At 43.6% G+C, this 20,605-nt stretch overlaps 1 protein-coding gene across 1 annotated transcript in view; it reads left to right on the top strand.

Annotated features, from left to right (window-relative positions):
- LOC123996704 (PH domain leucine-rich repeat-containing protein phosphatase 1-like) overlaps positions 1-20,605 on the top strand; it is a 56,961-nt gene that overhangs the window by 24,085 nt on the left and 12,271 nt on the right. Inside the window, exons 3-6 of the mRNA XM_046300319.1 lie at positions 7,307-7,432; positions 7,549-7,688; positions 12,412-12,558; positions 13,023-13,250. Coding sequence (XP_046156275.1) covers positions 7,307-7,432; positions 7,549-7,688; positions 12,412-12,558; positions 13,023-13,250 — 641 coding nt within the window. The remainder of the gene's footprint in view (positions 1-7,306; positions 7,433-7,548; positions 7,689-12,411; positions 12,559-13,022; positions 13,251-20,605) is intronic.

The raw sequence follows: 20,605 nt of genomic DNA, 5'->3' as shown, positions 1-20,605 counted from the left end.
CTGGACTTACTGACAGGCCACCCCCAGGTTGTAAGGGTAGGCAACAACACGTCTGCCACGCTGATCCTCAACACTGGGGCCCCTCAGGGGTGCATGCTTAGTCCCCTCCTGTACTCTCTGTTCACTTAGGACTGCGTGGCCAAACACTGCTCAAATCAAATGTTATTTGTCACATGCGCCGAATACAACCTTACGGTGAAATGCTTACTTACAAGACCTTAACTTCTCTAGGGTAGGGGGCAGCATTTGGAATATTGGATGAAAAGCATGCCCAAATTAAACTGCCTTCTACTCAGGCCCAGAAGATAGGATATGCATATAATTAGTAGATTTGGATAGAAAACACTCTAAATTTTCGAAAACTGTTAAAAATAATGTCTGTGAGTATAACATAACTGATTTGGCAGGTGAAAACCTGAGAAAAATACATTCAGGAAGTGGGATTTTTTGTTTTATATTGACGATGTTATTGTCCGGTTTAAATATTATCTATTATTTAGGCTAAAAATAACCTGAGGGTTGAATATAAACATCGTTTGACAAGTTTCTATGAACTTTACGGATACAATTTTGATTTTTTTGTCTGCCTGTTGTGACTGTGTTTGAGCCTGTGGATTACTGAAGAAAACGTGCAAACAAAACAGAGGTTTTCAGATATAAAGAGAGACTTTATCGAACAAAAGAAACATTTATTGAATAAATGAATGTCTTCTGAGTGCAAACATATGAAGATCATCAAAGGTAAGTGATTAATTCTATCTCCATTTCGGACTTTTGTAACTCTTCTACTTGGCTGGTTACTGTTTGTAATGATTTGTCTGCTGGGCTATGTTCTCAAATAATTGTCAGGTATGCTTTCGCCGTAAAGCATTTTTTAAATCTGACACCGTGGTTGGATTCACAAGAAGTTAATCTTTAAACCTATGTAAAATAGTTGTATCTTTTCTGAATTTTAATAATGAGTATTTCTGTATTTGAATTTGGCGCTCTGCAATCTCACTGGATGTTGGCCAGGTGGGAAGCTAGCGTCCCACATACCCTAGAGGTTAACCAACAATGCAGTTTTAAGAAAATACCTTAAAATAAATCAATATGAGAGATATACATAACAAATAATTAAAGAACAGCAGTAAAATATCAATAGCGGGGCTATTTACAGGGGGCACCGGTGTCGAGGCAATTTAGGTAATATGTACATGTAGGTAGAGTTTTTAAAGTGACTATGCATAGATAATTATAGAGTAGCAGCAGTGTAGAAGGAGGGGGGGCAATGCAAATAGTCTGGGTAGCCATTTGATTAGATGATCAGGAGTCTTATGGCTTGGCGGTAGAAGCTGTTTAGAAGCCTCTTGGACATAGAGTTGGCGCTCCGGTACCGCTTGCGATGCGGTATCAGAGAGAACAGTCTGACTAGGGAGGCTGGAGTCTTTGACAATTTGTATAGGCGCAAGCTTGGTCCTCCTTTTCCTGTAGTCTACAATCATCTCCTTGATTGTCTTGATTATGTTGAGGGAGAGGTTGTTGTCCTTGCATCACACGATCAGGTCTCTCTGATCGTTGTCGGTTATCAGGCCTACCACTGTTGTGTCATCGGAAAACTTAATGATGGTGTTGGAGTCGTACCTGGCCGTGCAGTTATGAGTGAACAGGGAGTACAGGAGGGGACTGAGCACGCACCCTTGAGGGGCCCCTGTATTGAGGGTCAGTATGGCAGATGTGTTGTTACCTACCCTTACCACATTGTGGTGGCCCGTCAGGAAGTCCAGGATCCAGTTGCAGAGGGAGGAGTTTAGTCCTAGGGTCCTTAGCTTAGTGATGAGCTTTGAGTGTGCTATGGTGTTGAACGCTGAGCTGTAGTCAATGAATAGCATCATTAAGTTTGCTGATGACACAATAGTGTTGAACCTGATTACCGACAACGATGAGACAGCCTATAGGGAAGAGGTCAGGGACCTAGCAGTGTGGTGCCAGGACAACAACCTCTCTCTCTCAATGTGAGCAATTTAAAGGATCTGATCGTGGACGACAGGAAAAGGCGGGCCGAACAGGCCCCCAATGACGGCTATAGTGGAGCGAGTCGAGTTTCAAGTTCCTTAGTGTACATATCACCAACTAACTATCATGGTCCAAACACACCAAGACAGCCGTAAAGAAGGCACGACAACACCTCAGGAGACTGAAAAGATTTAGCATGGGTCCCCAGATCCTCAAAAAGTTATACAGCTGCACCATCTACAGCATCCTGACCATTTGCATCACCGCCTGGTATGGCAACTGCTCGGCATCTGACCGTAAAGCGCTAAAGAGGATAGTGCATACGGCCCAGTACATCACTGGGGCAGAGCTTCCTGCCATCCAGGACATATATTAGGCTGTGTCAGAGGAAAGCCCCAAAAATGTTCAACGACTCCAGTCACCCAAGTCATAGAATAGACTGTTCTCTCTGCTACCGCATGGCAAGCGATACCGGAGTGCCAAGTCTTGGACCAAAAGGCTCCTTAACAGCTTCTACCCCCAAGCCATAAGACTGCTGAACAATTAATCAAATGCCCACCCAGACCATTTACATTGACACCCTGCCCCCCTTTGTTTCTACACTTCTGCTACTTGCTGTTTATTATCTATGCATAGTCACTTTACCCCTACCTACATGTACAAATTACCTCGACTGACCTGTACCCCCGCACATTGACTCTGTAGCGGAATATAGCCTTGTTATTGTAATTAAACTGTAATTTTTTATTTTATTTGGTAAATATTTTTCTATTTCTCTTTCTTGAACTACATTGTTGGTTAAGGGCTTGTAAGTAAGCATTTCACAGTAAGATCCACACCAGTTGTATTTGGCGGCATGTGACAAATAAAGTTTGATTTGAAGGAATTGTCCATAGAGCTCCAAGACAGGATTGTGTCGAGGCACAGATCTGGGGAAGTGTACAAAAAAATGTATGCAGCATCGAAGGTCCCCAAGAACACTGTGACCTCCATCATTCTTAAATATAAGACGTTTGGAACCATCAAGACTCTTCCTAGATTGGCCACCCGGCCAAACTGAGCAATCAGGGGACAAGGGCCTTGGTCAGGGAGGTGATCAAGAACCTGCTGGTCACTCTGACAGAGTTCCTCTGTGGAGATGGGAGAACCTTCCAGAAGGACAACCATCTCTGCACCACACCACCAATCAGGCCTTTATTGTAGATTGGCCAGACGGAAGCCACTCCTCAGTACAAGGCACATGACAGCCCGCTTGGAGTTTGCCAAAAAACACAAAGACTCTCAGGCCATAAGAAACAAGGTTCTCTGGTCTGATGAAGCCAAGATTGCACTCTTTGGCCTCATAGCCAAGCGTCACGTCTGGAGGAAACCTGGCACCATCCCTACGGTGAAGCATGGTGGTGGCAGCATCATGCTGTGGGGATGTTTGTCATTGCCAGGGACAGGGAGACTAATCAGGATCTAGGCAAAGATGAACAGAGCAAGGTACAGAGATCCTTGCTGAAAACCTGCTCCAGAGCACTCAGACCAGGGCAAAGGTTCACCTTCCAACAGGACAAAACGACCCTAAGCACGCAGCCAAGACAACGCAGGAGTGGCTTTGGGAGAAGTCTCTGAATGTCCTTGAGTGGCCCAGCTAGAGCCTGGGCCAACAACCTCCTTCCCTCAGTAAGAGCATTGAAGATGGGTCGTGGCTGGGTCTTCCAGCATGACAACAGACCCGAAACACACAGCCAGGGCAACTAAGGAGTGGCTCCGTAAGAAGCATCTCAAGGTCCTGGAGTGGCCTAGCCAGTCTCCAGACCTGAACCCAATAGAAAATCTTTGGAGGGAGCTGAAATTCCATACTGCCCAGCGACAGCCTCGAAACCTGAAGGATCTGGAGAAGGTCTGTATGGAGGAGTGGGCCAAAATCCCTGCTGCAGTCTGTGCAAACCTGGTCAAGAACTACAGGAAACGTATATAAATATTAAGTTCTGCTTTTCTGATGTATCAAATACTTATGTCATGCAATAAAATGCAGATTAATTACTTAACAATCATACAATGTGATTTTCTGGATTTTTGTTTTAGATTCAGTCTCTCACAGTTGAAGTGTACCTATGATAAAAATTACAGACCTCTACATGCTTTCTATATAGGAAAACCTGCAAAATCGGCAGTGTATCAAATATTTGTTCTCCCCACTGTATATACACAAAGGTATGTGGATACCCCTTCAAATTAGTGGATTCGGCTATTTCAGCCACACCCGTTGCTGACAGGTGTATCAAATCAGGGACACACCCATGCAATCTCCATAGACAAACATTGGCAGTAGAATGGCCTAACTGAAGAGCTCAGTGACTTTCAGCGTGGCACTGTCATAGGATGCCACCTTTCCAACAACTCAGTTCGTCAAATTTCTTCCCTGCTAGAGCTGCCCCGATCAACTGTAAGTGCTGTTATTGTGAAGTGGGAACGTCTAGGAGCAACAACGGCTCAGCCGCAAAGTGGTAGGCCACACAAGTTCACAAAATGTAACCGCTGAGTGATAAAGTGCATAGCTCGTAAAAATCGTCTGTCCTCAGTTGCAACACTCACTACCGTATTCCAAACTGCCTCTGGAAGCAATGTCGGCACAAGAACTGTTCGTCGAGAGCTTCATGAAATGGTTTTCCATGGCCGAGTAGCCATTTTCAAGCCTAGGATCACCATGCACAAAGCCAAGCGTTGACTAGAGAGGTGTAAATCTCGCCGCTATTGGACTCGGGAGCAGTGGAAATGTTTTCTCTGGAGTGTTTTTTTTATCACGCCTCATCTCGAAGGACAAATCTGTGTTTGGCGGAAGCCAGGGGATTGCTACCTGCCCGACTGCATAGTGCCATCTGTACATTTTGGAGGAGGAATAATGGTCCTGGGCTGTTTTTCATGTTTCAGGCTAGGCCCCTTAGTTCCAATGAAGGGGAATCTTAATGCTATAGCATACAATGACATTCTAGACAATTCACCTTTGGGATGAATTGGAACAGGTCTAATCGCCCAACATCAGTGCCCGACCTCACTAATGCTTTTGTGGCTGAATGGATGCAAGACCCCACAGCAGTGTTCCAACATCTAGTTGAAAGCCTTCCAGAAGAGTGGAGGCTGTTATAGCAGCGAAGGGGGGACCAACTTCATATTAATGCCCATGATTTTGGAATGAGATGTTCGATGAGCAGGTGTCCATATACTTTTGGTCATGTAGTGTGTATCCGGTGGAAACATATAAAATACCTCCACCTTTCCCTTGTGCAAAAACAGATGTCTGTCTTGAGCTCACTGGCACAGGAAACTCCTGAGGGCCCGGAATACGCCAGTTGATGCAATGTTGCAAGTTCGCTAGTCATCGCTCAGGTCAAGACGATTTAAAAAGGGAGGCAGAGTAGAGAGATGAATGCTATTGAAAGAATCTGCATTTGCATCAGGATATTTTCTACTATTTTTATTTGTTGAATTTATGTAGGCTATTTTTACTTAGTTGACAACGGAAGGAATAGGCCTAATTCTGCATTGGCTTAGGCAATCTCTTGAGTTCGATGGTGGATCGCGATGTATCAATGTGTCCGAATTGCTGTTGCTCTCGCATTAGTTTAATATTTACTTTTACATTTTTATTAATTTATTTCAGATTTTAGAAGACAAAAATGTTATTGAAAGTAAATTGTTCCACGGAAATTTGCACATTAAAATCATAACTGGCTCGCAGATCGGTAGGAATGGTAGGTTAAAATGTGTTTTTCCTTCTATAACGTCGTTATAAAATAATTGCCTTTGTTTCTGTTGTCTGATTTTGGCTAGGCTACTCTGAAGCAAGGTAAGAAATGCCTAAAAATATGAACTAAAACATTCAGGTTTCAAACAGTTTAAGTATGTTTTCAAAATGCATAGCTCACATTGTAAGGTGGTGGGTGACCTGCTGATAGCCTGCCTGCACTTAAATGCTGAATGGGAGGCCTGCTTCAATTACCAAATAAAAATGGTAGCTCTCTTTAATCGTGGCCATCAAAACTGTTTTAATACTCAATTACATTTAGCATTGCTGCGCAATGACCGGGCTTATAAAAACCCATATTTGACTCCAGCAGCAACCAGCTCTATAGGCCTATGCTGTGCATCTAATAGTTGTTGGATAAGTAAGATGCATGACAACTAATGTAAATACACACACCAATTTAACTCCACAAAATTATACAAATGAACCTATAGACTAGTAAGCATGATGGTCAAATGTATTTCCATTGACTGGTATTTCCATCAATGAATAAAAATCAGTATTTTGCAGTGGGATTTATTTTCTTCTCCCAGTCTATTTGGCAACTATTTTTATTGAATTTTAATTTCTTTGTTGGCCTAAAGCCGGCAATTACTGGCTAACGGAAATCCTGACACACACACACACACACACACACACACACACACACACACACACACACACACACACACACACACACACACACACACACACACACACACACACACACACACACACACACACTAGAGATGGAGAAAGGTTGTTCGGTCATCCAAATGGTTGTTAGTATTTGATTACTTGTGTGACTATTAATTTGAGATTTTTTTTAACTAGGTCTAAATTAACAATGAAAATAGTCAGGACATTTTTAATACAAGGATATTCCATGACATTGGAAATAATGAATTTAATAAAACAACATATGCACCCCATTAAAAAAAGACTGGTAGCCTTCACGTGTAGCTTGTTTTTTTGTTGTCGGCCAATCAAAGTGGCACTACAGTCAGAGGCGCCATGTGTAGCAATGCAAAATGGAATGAAGGCAGCTGGAGGAGTAGGCTACAACAAGCAACTAACAGGTATGCATTTAAAAACAAATCTGAATGTAGTTTTCATTTGACATGGACTGGGAGCGAAGCTAAACTAGCTAGCTGGCTTGTTTAGCTAGCTTTTATTCTCCAATTTGATGCAACAAAGACCGGAACTGTCAGATGGTATGATAAATATATGGCTAGCTACAAGTTTAGTCGCGAGTTGGCTATACATTACCTCTCTCTCCCTTCCTGCACACTGCTTCCACACACACCGGCCCCTCCCCCTGCCCGCCACACACTAATCGGCACATGACTCCCTCCCTGCTATTTTCCCCTGGCTGGCAGTTGTCACATTGTTTTTGGTCTCTAATCGCAGAGCTAATCTGTGTGTGTGTGTGTGTGTGTGTGTGTGTGTGTGTGTGTGTGTGTGTGTGTGTGTGTGTGTGTGTGTGTGTGTGTGTGTGTGTGTGTGTGTGTGTGTGTGTGTGTGTGTGTGTGTGTTCAGGTGGAGGAGGTGAGGAGACACAGTCACTGTCTAGCCTTCAGTTCTTCTGGTCCCCAGAGTCAGACCTACTACATCAGCTATGACTCCTACACAGAACACCTCCGCTGGCACAGACAGGCTGCCAAGGTACGTGTGTGCTCAGAGTTGAGTTGCATGTCTTCAAGTTGTTAGAAATCTGGTAAATGAAAACCCTTTCGTCTCTTACTCCTTTTCTTTCTCTCCTATCTCTCTCCCTCCATCAGATAGTGTCTCAGAGGGTGAGTTCTGTGGACCTGTCATGTTGCAGTCTGGAGGAGCTGCCATCTCAGCTGTTCTACAGCCAGGACCTGACCCACCTCAACCTCAAACACAACTATCTGACGGGCCTCACACATCTCACCAGGTATGTACCCCAGCAGGCTGTGGGAAGAGGTGGTAGGATGGAATGGAGGGAGTGGGGCAAGAGGAGAAGAAAAGGGAAGGAACTGAGAGATATGCGCTAGGGTGGCTCCGGAGAACGGCTCAATATATACCTCTGGAAGGAGGGAGGGGTTAAGAGAGGAGTGATGTGGGCGGTTTGTCCTTCGATATCCTCTATCTCTCGCGCTCTCTCTCTCTCTCGCTCTCTCCAGCTCTGGGTATCACCATATGGTCGCAAGGTTAGAGGATTAGATTCACCTACAGATCTGTGTTTGTGTTCCTATAGGATTGATTTGGTCTAAGAAAACTGATTGGGGTTGATTAGAAGTAGACGTAGGCGGAATTAGGAGGGGAAATCCGAGCTTGAGTTATTTATTTATTATATATATACACACACACACAGTTTCCCTCTGGAGCTTTCATTAATCTATGGCCAGTGATTCCCAGACCTCTCACCTATGACCTGTTTTTGGAGTCACGGTCTGCAAGCCAAGAGACATAATTGGTCCAAAACACAACGACTGCATTTTGATTGGCTCCTCTTCAGTGACCTTTAGCCAGGGTTGGGGCCCAGCAGTGTCATCGACTGCGGTCAGGTTCTCGCTTCTTCTCCTTCTAGCTAAACCTTCTATGCTTACAGTAATACAATGCTCCCCACCATGGAGACCGTCTACGTCCCAAATGGCTCCCTATTCTCTATAGTGTACACTTCCCTATATATTTCCCTGTGGGTCCTGGTAAAAAGTAGTACACTATATAGGGAATAGGGTCCCATTTGAGATGCGCCCTCTGTCCCAGGCCTGGTGTAGTGTTACAGTTAGTGTTTCAGTGTGAGCTGCTCTGCTTTGGGAGACATCAGACGGTGGGAATGGATGGGGAGATGGGACAGGACCGGACTGGTGCAGAACAACAACAGCAGCAAAAACTCCCATGAATAATCTTCCCATCGGGCCACACTGCTCACACTGCTCAACTTTCAGCATCAAACAATGGTTAGGAAAACAGACCCTTGCCTTGCCGGTGAAGAGAAACACTATATCCATCCTCCTTCCACACACTCTCTGCATACAGGACATCATCCATCCTCCTCTCACACACTCTCTGCATACAGGACATCATCCATCCTCCTCTCACACAATCTGCATACAGGACATCATCCATCCTCCTCTCCCTCTCGCTGCATACAGGACATCATCCATCCTCCTCTCCCTCTCTCTGCATACAGGACATCATCCATCCTCCTCTCCCTCTCTCTGCATACAGGACATCATCCATCCTCCTCTCACACACTCTCTGCATACAGGACATCATCCATCCTCCTCCCTCTCTCTGCATACAGGACATCATCCATCCTCCTCTCCCTCTCTCTGCATACAGGACATCATCCATCCTCCTCTCACACACTCTCTGCATACAGGACATCATCCATCCTCCTCTCACACACTCTCTGCATACAGGACATCATCCATCCTCCTCTCACACACTCTCTGCATACAGGACATCATCCATCCTCCTCTCCCTCTCTCTGCATACAGGACATCATCCATCCTCCTCTCCCTCTCTCTGCATACAGGACATCATCCATCCTCCTCTCACACAATCTGCATACAGGACATCATCCATCCTCCTCTCCCTCTCTCTGCATACAGGACATCATCCATCCTCCTCTCCCTCTCTCTGCATACAGGACATCATCCATCCTCCTCTCACACAATCTGCATACAGGACATCATCCATCCTCCTCTCCCTCTCTCTGCATACAGGACATCATCCATCCTCCTCTCACACACTCTCTGCATACAGGACATCATCCATCCTCCTCTCACACACTCTCTGCATACAGGACATCATCCATCCTCCTCCCCCTCTCTCTGCATACAGGACATCATCCATCCTCCTCTCTCTCTCTCTCCAGTACAGGATGTCATCCATCCCCCTCTTCCTCATTCTCGCCGTGGTTCAGTGACTCTGGTTGTACTTCCGATGGAATGGCTTTGTGCTCCCATTGTTCTTCCATAAACACAGCTTTACCAAGGGAAGAGGAGGGGAGGCAGACAGGGCTTCAGGAATGTGTTTTTCCCGCGACACTGCGTTGGGAACGCGGCTGGCTGTGGCTTTTCCTTGGAAAAGACGTGGATCCGGCACCGCCTTTCACGCTGTCCCCAAAGTGAACCGGGTTAGGCTAGTTAGGCCTGGGAAGACCAGTTGAGCCGAGTGCCTATCAGATTCGACAAAGATTCTCACACACGTGCCCACCAAATTTTCACATACACCGCAGCTTGTGGTAGCTACACCTTCGAAAAACATGTTTTTATGTGCGCAATCACAACAATATACGTGTGCTGCTCACATATAGGTAACTGACGAAATAAAGGAAACACCAGCATTAAAGTGTCTCCAGTTTTTTTTAAATCGCTTTGGCAAATTTTTCAGATGTGGTATATTTCCAAAACTCTTAGTTTCAAAACTGATAACACTTGTAATGCATCTTATGTTCAGAACCTTTGATTGTGTAGTCATTGGAGTTGAACACATCTTTCACCCCTGAGTCAATCATGCAAGTTTTCAGTGAAATAACATGAGAACATTTAGTCACCAATACATCAGATGAATTAAGATATGAATGATGATCTAATAACAAAAAACACAAGATTTCTTTTTGAAGTGCTGATTAGAAAGAATAGTAGATGGTAAATATCACTTCCATACAGTATTTGGCTGACATGCACAATTCGTTTTTTGCAAACCATATTTTTTGTATCCAATGGCAAGTTGTGAGCATGTAGAGAACTATGTTAGTGTTACAGTTTCATTTTCATTATATACATGTGTAGAACAAATAATGAAAAATAGTGTTATTGTGATGCAGTAGGCTGCAGTAAAACCACATTGCTGTAGCATAGTGTATGTATGCCATGCTAATTCTGCTCCATGCAACATTGTTCAAGATCACATTTTTTATGTGACTTGTTCAACTGATACAGTATGAACCTGTTTGACACAATTCATCAGCTTACAGTGTATCAGTTAAATTCCTATAATGAGTGGAAAATGCATTGGGAAAGTATTCAGACCCCTTCCCCTTTTCCACGTTTTGTTATGTTACAGCCTTATTCCAAAATGGATTACATACATATTTCCAGTCTACACACAATACCCCATAATGACAAAGCAAAAACAGGTTTTTAGAAATTTTTACACAGTTATTACAAATAAACTGAAATGCCTTATTTACATCAGTATTCAGACCCTTTGCTGTGAAACTCGAAATTGAGCTCAGGTGCATACGGTTTCTGCTGATCATCATTGAGATATTTCTACAACTTGATTGGAGTCCACTTGTGGTAAATTCAATTGATTGGACATGATTTGGAAAGGCACACACCTGTCTACAGTTGACAGTGCATGTCAGAGCAAAAACCAAACCATGAGGTCGAAGGAATTGTCTGTAGAGCTCAGAGACAGGATTGTGTCGAGGCACAGATCTGGGGAAGGGTACCAAAAAAATGTGCAGCATTGAAGGTTCCCAAGAACACAGTGGCCTCCATTCTTAAATGGAAGAAGTTTGGAACCACCAGAGCTGGCCTCACGGCCAAACTGCGCAAATGTGGGAGAAGGGCCTTGGTCAGGGAGGTGACCGAGAACCAGATGGTCACTCTGACAGAGATCCAGAGTTCCTCTATGGAGATGGGAGAACCTTCCCGAAGGACAACCATCTTTGCAGCACTCCACCAATCAGGCCTTTATGATAGAGTGGCCAGACGGAAGCCACTCATGACAGTCCACTTGGAGTTTGCAAAAAAAATGTTTTGTGAAAGGCAGATTAATAGATTGAATATGTATGCAAATTGCAAGAGATTTGGTGCAGTGAACAAGTGACTGCTAATTTGTTTGTTGTACTCCGTCAAATTAAAATATGCTTAGTTTTGAAACGAGCCATTTTGATGGTCTGTTTTGATTTTTGTGCTTAGAGTTGTGCAAATGTAGAACATAATTGTGAAAATTGCACCAACGGGATTGCAAAAGACTAATAGGGCGTTGGGCCACTGCGAGCCAGAACAGCTTCAGTACACCTTGGAATAGTATATGGCTTGCACTGTTTTCATGTTCATCAAACCATTTAGTGACCTCTTGTGCCCTGTGGATGGGGGATTTTCATCCTATGGGGGCATAGCCATGGTAGCCAAAACTAATGGCCTGCCCAGCATTTCCATACATGACCCTAAGCATGATAGGATGTTAATTGCTTAATTAACTCAGGAACCACACCTGTGTGGAAGCAATTGCTTTCAATATAAGTTGTATGCGCACGTGTTTCCATTATTTTGGCAGTTAGCAGTTAGGCACATGACTTCCTCCTTATTAGTTTCCCCTGGGTGGCAGTTGTCACATTGTTTTTGGTCTCTAATCGCAGAGCTAATCACTCCCTGAATGCATCCCAAATGGCACCTTATACCCTATATAATGCACTACTTCTGACCAAGGCCCATAGAGCTGTGGTCAAAAGTAGTGCACTATGTAGAGAATAGTGTGCCATTTGGAACGCACTCCTTCCTTTCTACAGTGTTGTTGTTCTGAATGGGCTCATTAGGTAACCAGTTCTTCTGACTCTTTAGTTTCTGTGATATTGTTTGTTTCTCTCTGAAAATTCCTGTCCAATTGACCCCCCCGCTCTCTCCCTCATTCACCCCCCCCCCCCCATCTAGATTCTGCAGGTTGAGGAGCCTCAATCTCTCCAACAACGCTCTGTCTGACTTCCCTCTGGCCGTGTGTGACATCACCTCCCTGACAGAGCTCAACCTCCAAGGCAACCTTCTGACCTCTCTGCCCTCAGCACTGGGGACCATGCACAAGTGAGTGGGGTCACAGGGTTAAAGGTCAGGGGGCAGTAGACAGAAAGAGGGAGAGAGCCTGTGACTGAGACAGTAATTGAACCACCATTGGTCAGTTATTTGTTTTATAACCCCCACCCAAAAAGCGTTTAGTTAATCGCTCAGCATTAGTGTTGGGTTTGGTGCTGTTGCCCAGTCTGTCCACTACAGAATAACCAGGCTGCAAATGTTTGGTGGGAAAACCTGTTTTCAGACATCAGTCTGCAGTAATAGGATCTGAAAGATTTGGCCCTTTTTAAAGTTTAAATTCTTAATCTCTCGATTAGCAATTTTTCATAAGTACCTCGTGGAAAGAACCACGAGATTTACATGTCACATAAAATCAGGCACGATAACAGAAAGCTCATGTGAAGATTACAGCCACACACATAATCCCCTCTCCCACTGAGCTCCATACTAACCACCTCTCGCCATCTCCTCCCCAGCCTGCAGACCCTGCTTCTGGACGGTAACTCTCTGAACTCCCTGCCTGCTGAGCTGGGCTCTCTGGAGGCCCTGACCTACCTGGGCCTGTCCTTCAACCTGTTCAGCAGCGTACCTCCAGCCCTGGAGAGGCTCAGGGGGGTGGAGAGGCTCTGTCTGGCTGGGAATCAGCTCTCCTCCCTGGACATGGTCGGCCTGCAGTGGCTCCCCCACCGACACATAGATCTCAGGTATATTACTTTGTAAATAAGTGTTTTAATTAGTTCTTTCATGTGTTTTGCTCTGGGATCAAATGCACGACTTGTTTTGTCTATGTATTTTTTATATTTTTTACCCCAAATAACATTTCAATTAATTAAATGCAATACTAGTACTGCTCGGCTAGTGGAACCTTGCCCAGCTCCCTTCATAGATATGTAATAAGCAGTGGCAATTTTTTGCGTGTAAATCTTGGTGGGGCAAACTTTTTTTAGATGCATGCCAGCAAAGCCCCAACACTAAACAATACATTCATTGCTCTATAACGATGACCCCAAACTGTATTGGTGACAAATGGTTCCCCCTACATAACGCTGTCCCAACAGCAGAGCTTTCTCTTCAGCACCATGGAATGAATCCTTACGACCGCTACACCTGGATATCAGTAGAGCCTTGTCTGGCAGCGAAATAGTTCATTTACTGACTTGCTAAACAAATGTGGATTCTACTGACAATTGAGATACAAACTAGATCTGGTAAAAGATACCATTCTTTGAAATGCAAGAGAAAGGCCATTGTCACGAACCGCCTCGAAGTTCGTGACTAAAAGGGAGACAATGTGGAGATAAGGAATAACAACATATATTTATTAACTAAAGTAAACTAAATACAATGAACAATGGTGTGTGTGTATTCAGTAATCAGTAGTGTAAGTGAGTGGTTGCGTGTATAAATGTGATGAGAGGTGTTGAAAGGTGCCAACGCAAATAAACAAAACACAAAAAATGCCACAACCAAAATCTCAGTGTCTGTATGGAGAGAGTCTCCTCTATGAATAGGGAAGTGGTGCATTTATCCTGGGACACACCCGGGCCCAGGTGTGTCCCATGTCGCTGACGACCCTCTCAACTCCGGCCGCCGACATCCTAAAAAGGAAAACGAGAGCAAAGAGAAAGAATACCCCCACCCCACACACACACATATAAAACCAGGGACCAACAAGGACCCTGGAACACCATACCAGCCTCTGCGTCCCAAATTGACCCAGCCTCTGCGTCCCAAATTGACCCAGCCTCTGCTTCCCAAATTGACCCAGCCTCTGCTTCCCAAATTGACGAGGGGGTACGTGTTCACACTTCCATTTGCCCCAGCCAACCTTGTCCTCCCTAGACCTCAACAACCATTGCGCACAGGAAGCAACGTTTAAGAGGAAAGAAGAAAACGAGACCAGAAGGGAACAGGCAGGAGCGACAGAACAGGACAACACCTAACAATGGTCAGTCATGTAAACATTCAGGAACAGGACAACACCTAACAATGGTCAGTCATGTAAACATTCAGGAACAGGACAACACCTAACAATGGTCAGTCATGTAAACATTCAGGAACAGGACAACACCTAACAATGGTCAGTCATGTAAACATTCAGGAACAGGACAACACCTAACAATGGTCAGTCATGTAAACATTCAGGAACAGGACAACACCTAACAATGGTCAGTCATGTAAACATTCAGGAACAGGACAACACCTAACAATGGTCAGTCATGTAAACATTCAGGAACAGGACAACACCTAACAATGGTCAGTCATGTAAACATTCAGGAACAGGACAACACCATACAATGGTCAGTCATGTAAACATTCAGGAACAGGACAACACCATACAATGGTCAGTCATGTAAACATTCAGGAACAGGACAACACCAAACAATGGTCAGTCATGTAAACATTCAGGAACAGAACAACACCAAACAATGGTCAGTCATGTAAACATTCAGGAACAGGACAACACCAAACAATGGTCAGTCATGTAAACATTCAGGAACAGGACAACACCAAACAATGGTCAGTCATGTAAACATTCAGGAACAGGACAACACCATACAATGGTCAGTCATGTAAACATTCAGGAACAGGACAACACCAAACAATGGTCAGTCATGTAAACATTCAGGAACAGGACAACACCTAACAATGGTCAGTCATGTAAACATTCAGGAACAGGACAACACCTAACAATGGTCAGTCATGTAAACATTCAGGAACAGGACAACACCATACAATGGTCAGTCATGTAAACATTCAGGAACAGGACAACACCAAACAATGGTCAGTCATGTAAACATTCAGGAACAGGACAACACCAAACAATGGTCAGTCATGTAAACATTCAGGAACAGGACAACACCTAACAATGGTCAGTCATGTAAACATTCAGGAACAGGACAACACCAAACAATGGTCAGTCATGTAAACATCAGTCATGTAAACATTCAGGAACAGGACAACACCAAACAATGGTCAGTCATGTAAACATTCAGGAACAGGACAACACCTAACAATGGTCAGTCATGTAAACATTCAGGAACAGGACAACACCTAACAATGGTCAGTCATGTAAACATTCAGGAACAGGACAACACCATACAATGGTCAGTCATGTAAACATTCAGGAACAGGACAACACCAAACAATGGTCAGTCATGTAAACATTCAGGAACAGGACAACACCAAACAATGGTCAGTCATGTAAACATTCAGGAACAGGACAACACCTAACAATGGTCAGTCATTCAGGAACAGGTAAACAATTCAGGTAAAACAGGAACAGGACAACACCAAACAATGGTCAGTCATCTAAACATTCAGGAACAGGTCAACACCTAACAATGGTCAGTCATGTAAACATTCAGGAACAGGACAACACCAAACAATGGTCAGTCATGTAAACATTCAGGAACAGGACAACACCAAACAATGGTCAGTCATGTAAACATTCAGGAACAGGACAACACCATACAATGGTCAGTCATGTAAACATTCAGGAACAGGACAACACCATACAATGGTCAGTCATGTAAACATTCAGGAACAGGACAACACCATACAATGGTCAGTCATGTAAACATTCAGGAACAGGACAACACCAAACAATGGTCAGTCATGTAAACATTCAGGAACAGGACAACACCAAACAATGGTCAGTCATGTAAACATTCAGGAACAGGACAACACCAAACAATGGTCAGTCATGTAAACATTCAGGAACAGGTCAACAAACAATGGTCAGTCATGTAAACATTCAGGAACAGGTCAACACCTAACAATGGTCAGTCATGTAAACATTCAGGAACAGGTCAACACCTAACAATGGTCAGTCATGTAAACATTCAGGAACAGGACAACACCAAACAATGGTCAGTCATGTAAACATTCAGGAACAGGACAAAACCAAACAATGGTCAGTCATGTAAACATTCAGGAACAGGACAACACCATACAATGGTCAGTCATGTAAACATTCAGGAACAGGACAACACCATACAATGGTCAGTCACGTAAACATTCAGGAACAGGACAACACCATACAATGGTCAGTCACGTAAACATTCAGGAACAGGACAACACCATACAATGGTCAGTCACGTAAACATTCAGGAACAGGACAACACCATACAATGGTCAGTCACGTAAACATTCAGGAACAGGACAACACCATACAATGGTCAGTCACGTAAACATTCAGGAACAGGACAACACCATACAATGGTCAGTCACGTAAACATTCAGGAACAGGACAACACCATACAATGGTCAGTCACGTAAACATTCAGGAACAGGACAACACCATACAATGGTCAGTCACGTAGACATTCAGGAACAGGACAACACCATACAATGGTCAGTCACGTAGACATTCAGGAACAGGACAACACCATACAATGGTCAGTCACGTAAACATTCAGGAACAGGACAACACCATACAATGGTCAGTCACGTAGACATTCAGGAACAGGACAACACCAAACAATGGTCAGTCACGTAGACATTCAGGAACAGGGTGCACAAGAGAGCGAGTCAGCAGCAAGCTCAAATATAAACAACATCTCAGGGTCATTCTCATTAGATTTTGGCAACATCAACATAACATAATTTTTTTGACATTTGTCACTAATTTCAATCTTGTAGTATTCAGCGATCTTCAACAGCTGTTCTTTAGTACATCATTCTAACAGTTCCTCTGATGGAAAGCGAATGAACTCCTCTACATTAGACCCCATAGTCAGAAGTAAACACAAAAAATATACAATAATCTTGCTCTTCACCTCTGCTGAGCACACCAAACCATAGACCACAAGATAAATGACAATCAGACTGGGCACCACAGAATAGAGATGAGAGATATATTGGGGCTTACCCAAAACCTACAATAATTCAACCCTAGTCTTCGAGGGGATTTGCGGTAGGTAATTATGCACTGTAGCCCACTGGAAAGGGGCAAAAAACACCCAGCAAGCTGTCAGATTCCCAAGCCACTGATGTGCCCCGAGACCACTGCTCAGTCCACCGACGCCACACAAAAATAACAAACAAAATAACCATGCCCAACGTATTCCAAAGTGAAAAACATCGCTAAGCCTAATAGGGGGAAAAGAAAGGCTATAGCTCCGGGTAGCAAGTGACACTACCCTACCCAAATCTCCCACTGAGGTACACAGCCGACTGTACTCACCTCCTCGGAGTAGAGCAAGAGTCTCCAGCCTGGGCAGGGGCCTGGAAACTAACCAATGTAGTCTCTTCAAGGAAGGACACAACCAACTATCCACCGCAGTGGCAAGTTTACCAAACAAACAAAGGCTACCAGTACTGGAAACCAACCATTACAACTCAAACAAGCAGTAACAAAAGATGCAAACAAAACACCTACAGCGTTTAAGAGACAGCAGGGGTTCAATTTGTAGAACACAGTTCCTACAATTGAATATAAAAATATATTTTATCAAACAAAACTAAGCTATCTCTGTGACCCTCAGGATGACAAATCAGAGCAAGATTACTGGATGTAAGTCCATTATTTACCTTCAGAGTTGAATGTATCAAACGTGTTGCCATGATAAGTGTTTTGTTGTTGTGCACTCTCCTCAAACAATAGCATGGCATTTGTTCACTGTAATAGCTACTGTAAATTGGAGTGCAGTTAGATTAACAAGAATTTAAGCTTTCTGCCCATTTAAGACATGTCTATGTCCTGGAAAGTTGACTGCTGCTTACGTCATTCTGGTCACATTAGCGTACGTTAGCAACAACGGTCCCGGTTTAGGGATACCGATCCCGTAGAGGATAAGGGAATGATGAGCGGATAAGAGGCAATCCAAAATTTCGATTAAGATATTAATGCGTGAGCTAAGACTGATGAAGTCAATATACAGTGCCTTCGGAAAAGTATTCAGACACCTTGACTTTGTCCACATTTTTTTACATTACAGCCTTATTATAAAATGGATTTTAAAAATCTACACACACAATACCCCATAATGACACAGCGAAAACTGATTTTTTATTTATTTTATGCACATTTATAAAAAAAATACTTATTTACATAAGTATTTAGACCCTTTGCTATGAGACTCGAAATTGAGCTCAAGTGCATCCTGTTTCCATTGATCATCCTTGAGATGTTTCTACAACTTGATTGGAGTCCACCTGTGTTAAATTCAGTTGATTGGACATGATTTGGAAAGGCACATGCCTGTCTATAGAAGGTCCCACAGTGGGCAGTGCATTTCAGAGCAAAAACTAAGCCGTGAGGTCGAAGGAATTGTCTGTAGAGCTCAGAGACAGGATTGTGTCGAGGTACAGATCTGGGGAAGGGAACCAAAACATTTCTGCTGCATTGAAGGTCCCCAAGAACACAGTGGCCTCCATCATTCTTAAATGGAAGAAGTTTATAACCACCAAGACTCTTCCTAGAGCTGGCCGCCTGGTAAAACTGTGCAATCGGGGTAGAAGGGTCTTGGTCATGGAGGTGACCAAGAACCTGCTTCAGAGCATTCAGGATCTCAGACTAAGGCAAAGGTTCACCTTCCAACAGGACACCACCCTAAGCACACAGCCAAGACAACGCAGGTGTGGCTTCGGGACACGTCTCTGAATGTCCTTGAGTGGCCCAGCCAGAGCCTGGACTTGAACCCAATCAAAGATCTCTGGCGAGACCTGAAAATAGCTGTTCAGCGACGCTCCCCATCCAACCTGATAGAGCTTGAGAGGATCTGCATAGAAAAATGGCAGAGACTCCTCAAATTCAGGTGTGCCAAGCTTGTAGTGTCATACCCAAGAAGACTTGATGCTGTAATTGCTGTCAAAGGTGCTTCAAAGTACTGAGTAAAGGGTCTGAATACTTATGCAAATGTGATATTTCAGATTTTTGTTTAAAAAAATGTATACATTTGCAACAGTTTCTACGTGTGTTTTTGCTTTGTCATTATGGGGTGTGTGTAGATTGATGAGGGAGGGGAAAAAACAATTGAATCCATTTTAGAATAAAGCTGTAACGTAACAATGTGGAACATGTCAAGGGGTCTGAATACTTTCCGAAGTATTTGTTCAGCACTTTTGTTCAGCACTTTTGAAATGTACAGCGACAAAATTCGGAACATGGTCCGTTCTTACATTATTCTCCCTGTACACTAAGTCAGAACCGTAGGATAAATGAAGGGGGCATATAAGCGGACAGTGAAAGCTCAATGTTTGATGGCATTTCTCTAAAACAGACTATAGGCTACATGTGCACCAACAAGTCAGAACAGTAGGCTAAGTTATGAGGGGGAAAGGGACCACATTTTTAGAGTGAGGCACATGGGCTTCTAACCGCTTACAACAAAACATACACATAGTTTTACTTTCTTAGCTACAGTGTACATATCTCCCTGGCATATTGCGTAATTTACGCAGTGGCATACAATACATATTTGTACTTGGTTGTGCTGTGCTCACTTTAACAGGAAGGTGGCTCGGTGGTCGTTCTTGTGGGGAAATTTTGTCATGAAACTTTGTCATCCAAGTCTGTCATTCCCTGGATTTACGGTGATTTCAAGACAACTGGAGTTTGTTTTTTTCTAGGTTCCCAGTTGTCTTGAACTCAATAAAGTCTGAGATTTCCGAGTTTCCAGTTGTTTTGAACGTGGCAGAAGTCATGTTGGATTGACAGCATGGCCAATATATTCAACCTTTTTTGGCCCATGGTTTTGTGTGTGAAGGTTTATCATTTTAAGCAAAGAAAAGAGACCCTTAATCCCAGACTTGGACCACACACCCACTCCACCGAATAGGAGGGGAAGCAAAATAGTGATTGCTTTGCAACGCTTGCAGTTAGCCATTGATTCCTTCCAAACCTCTCATTGTTGAATTTGCTATTTCCAACTTGTTGTGTAATGTTTGTCCAATGGCTAATTTTCTTCATATGACAAGGATTGAAAAGGATTTGCCAGTAGATTGACGTGCTTCATGAAGATGACTGCTTGCTAGCTAAGATTGAGAAAATATGATGATCAGTCCAATCAAAGCTACAGTAGATATGTGATTTGATGTCATTTTATTTGTGGCC

Source organism: Oncorhynchus gorbuscha, linkage group LG15 (genome assembly GCF_021184085.1).
Source record: "Oncorhynchus gorbuscha isolate QuinsamMale2020 ecotype Even-year linkage group LG15, OgorEven_v1.0, whole genome shotgun sequence".
NCBI lineage: Eukaryota > Metazoa > Chordata > Actinopteri > Salmoniformes > Salmonidae > Oncorhynchus > Oncorhynchus gorbuscha.
Note: the sequence above shows the minus strand (reverse complement) of the source record. Positions and strands in the feature narration are given on the sequence as shown.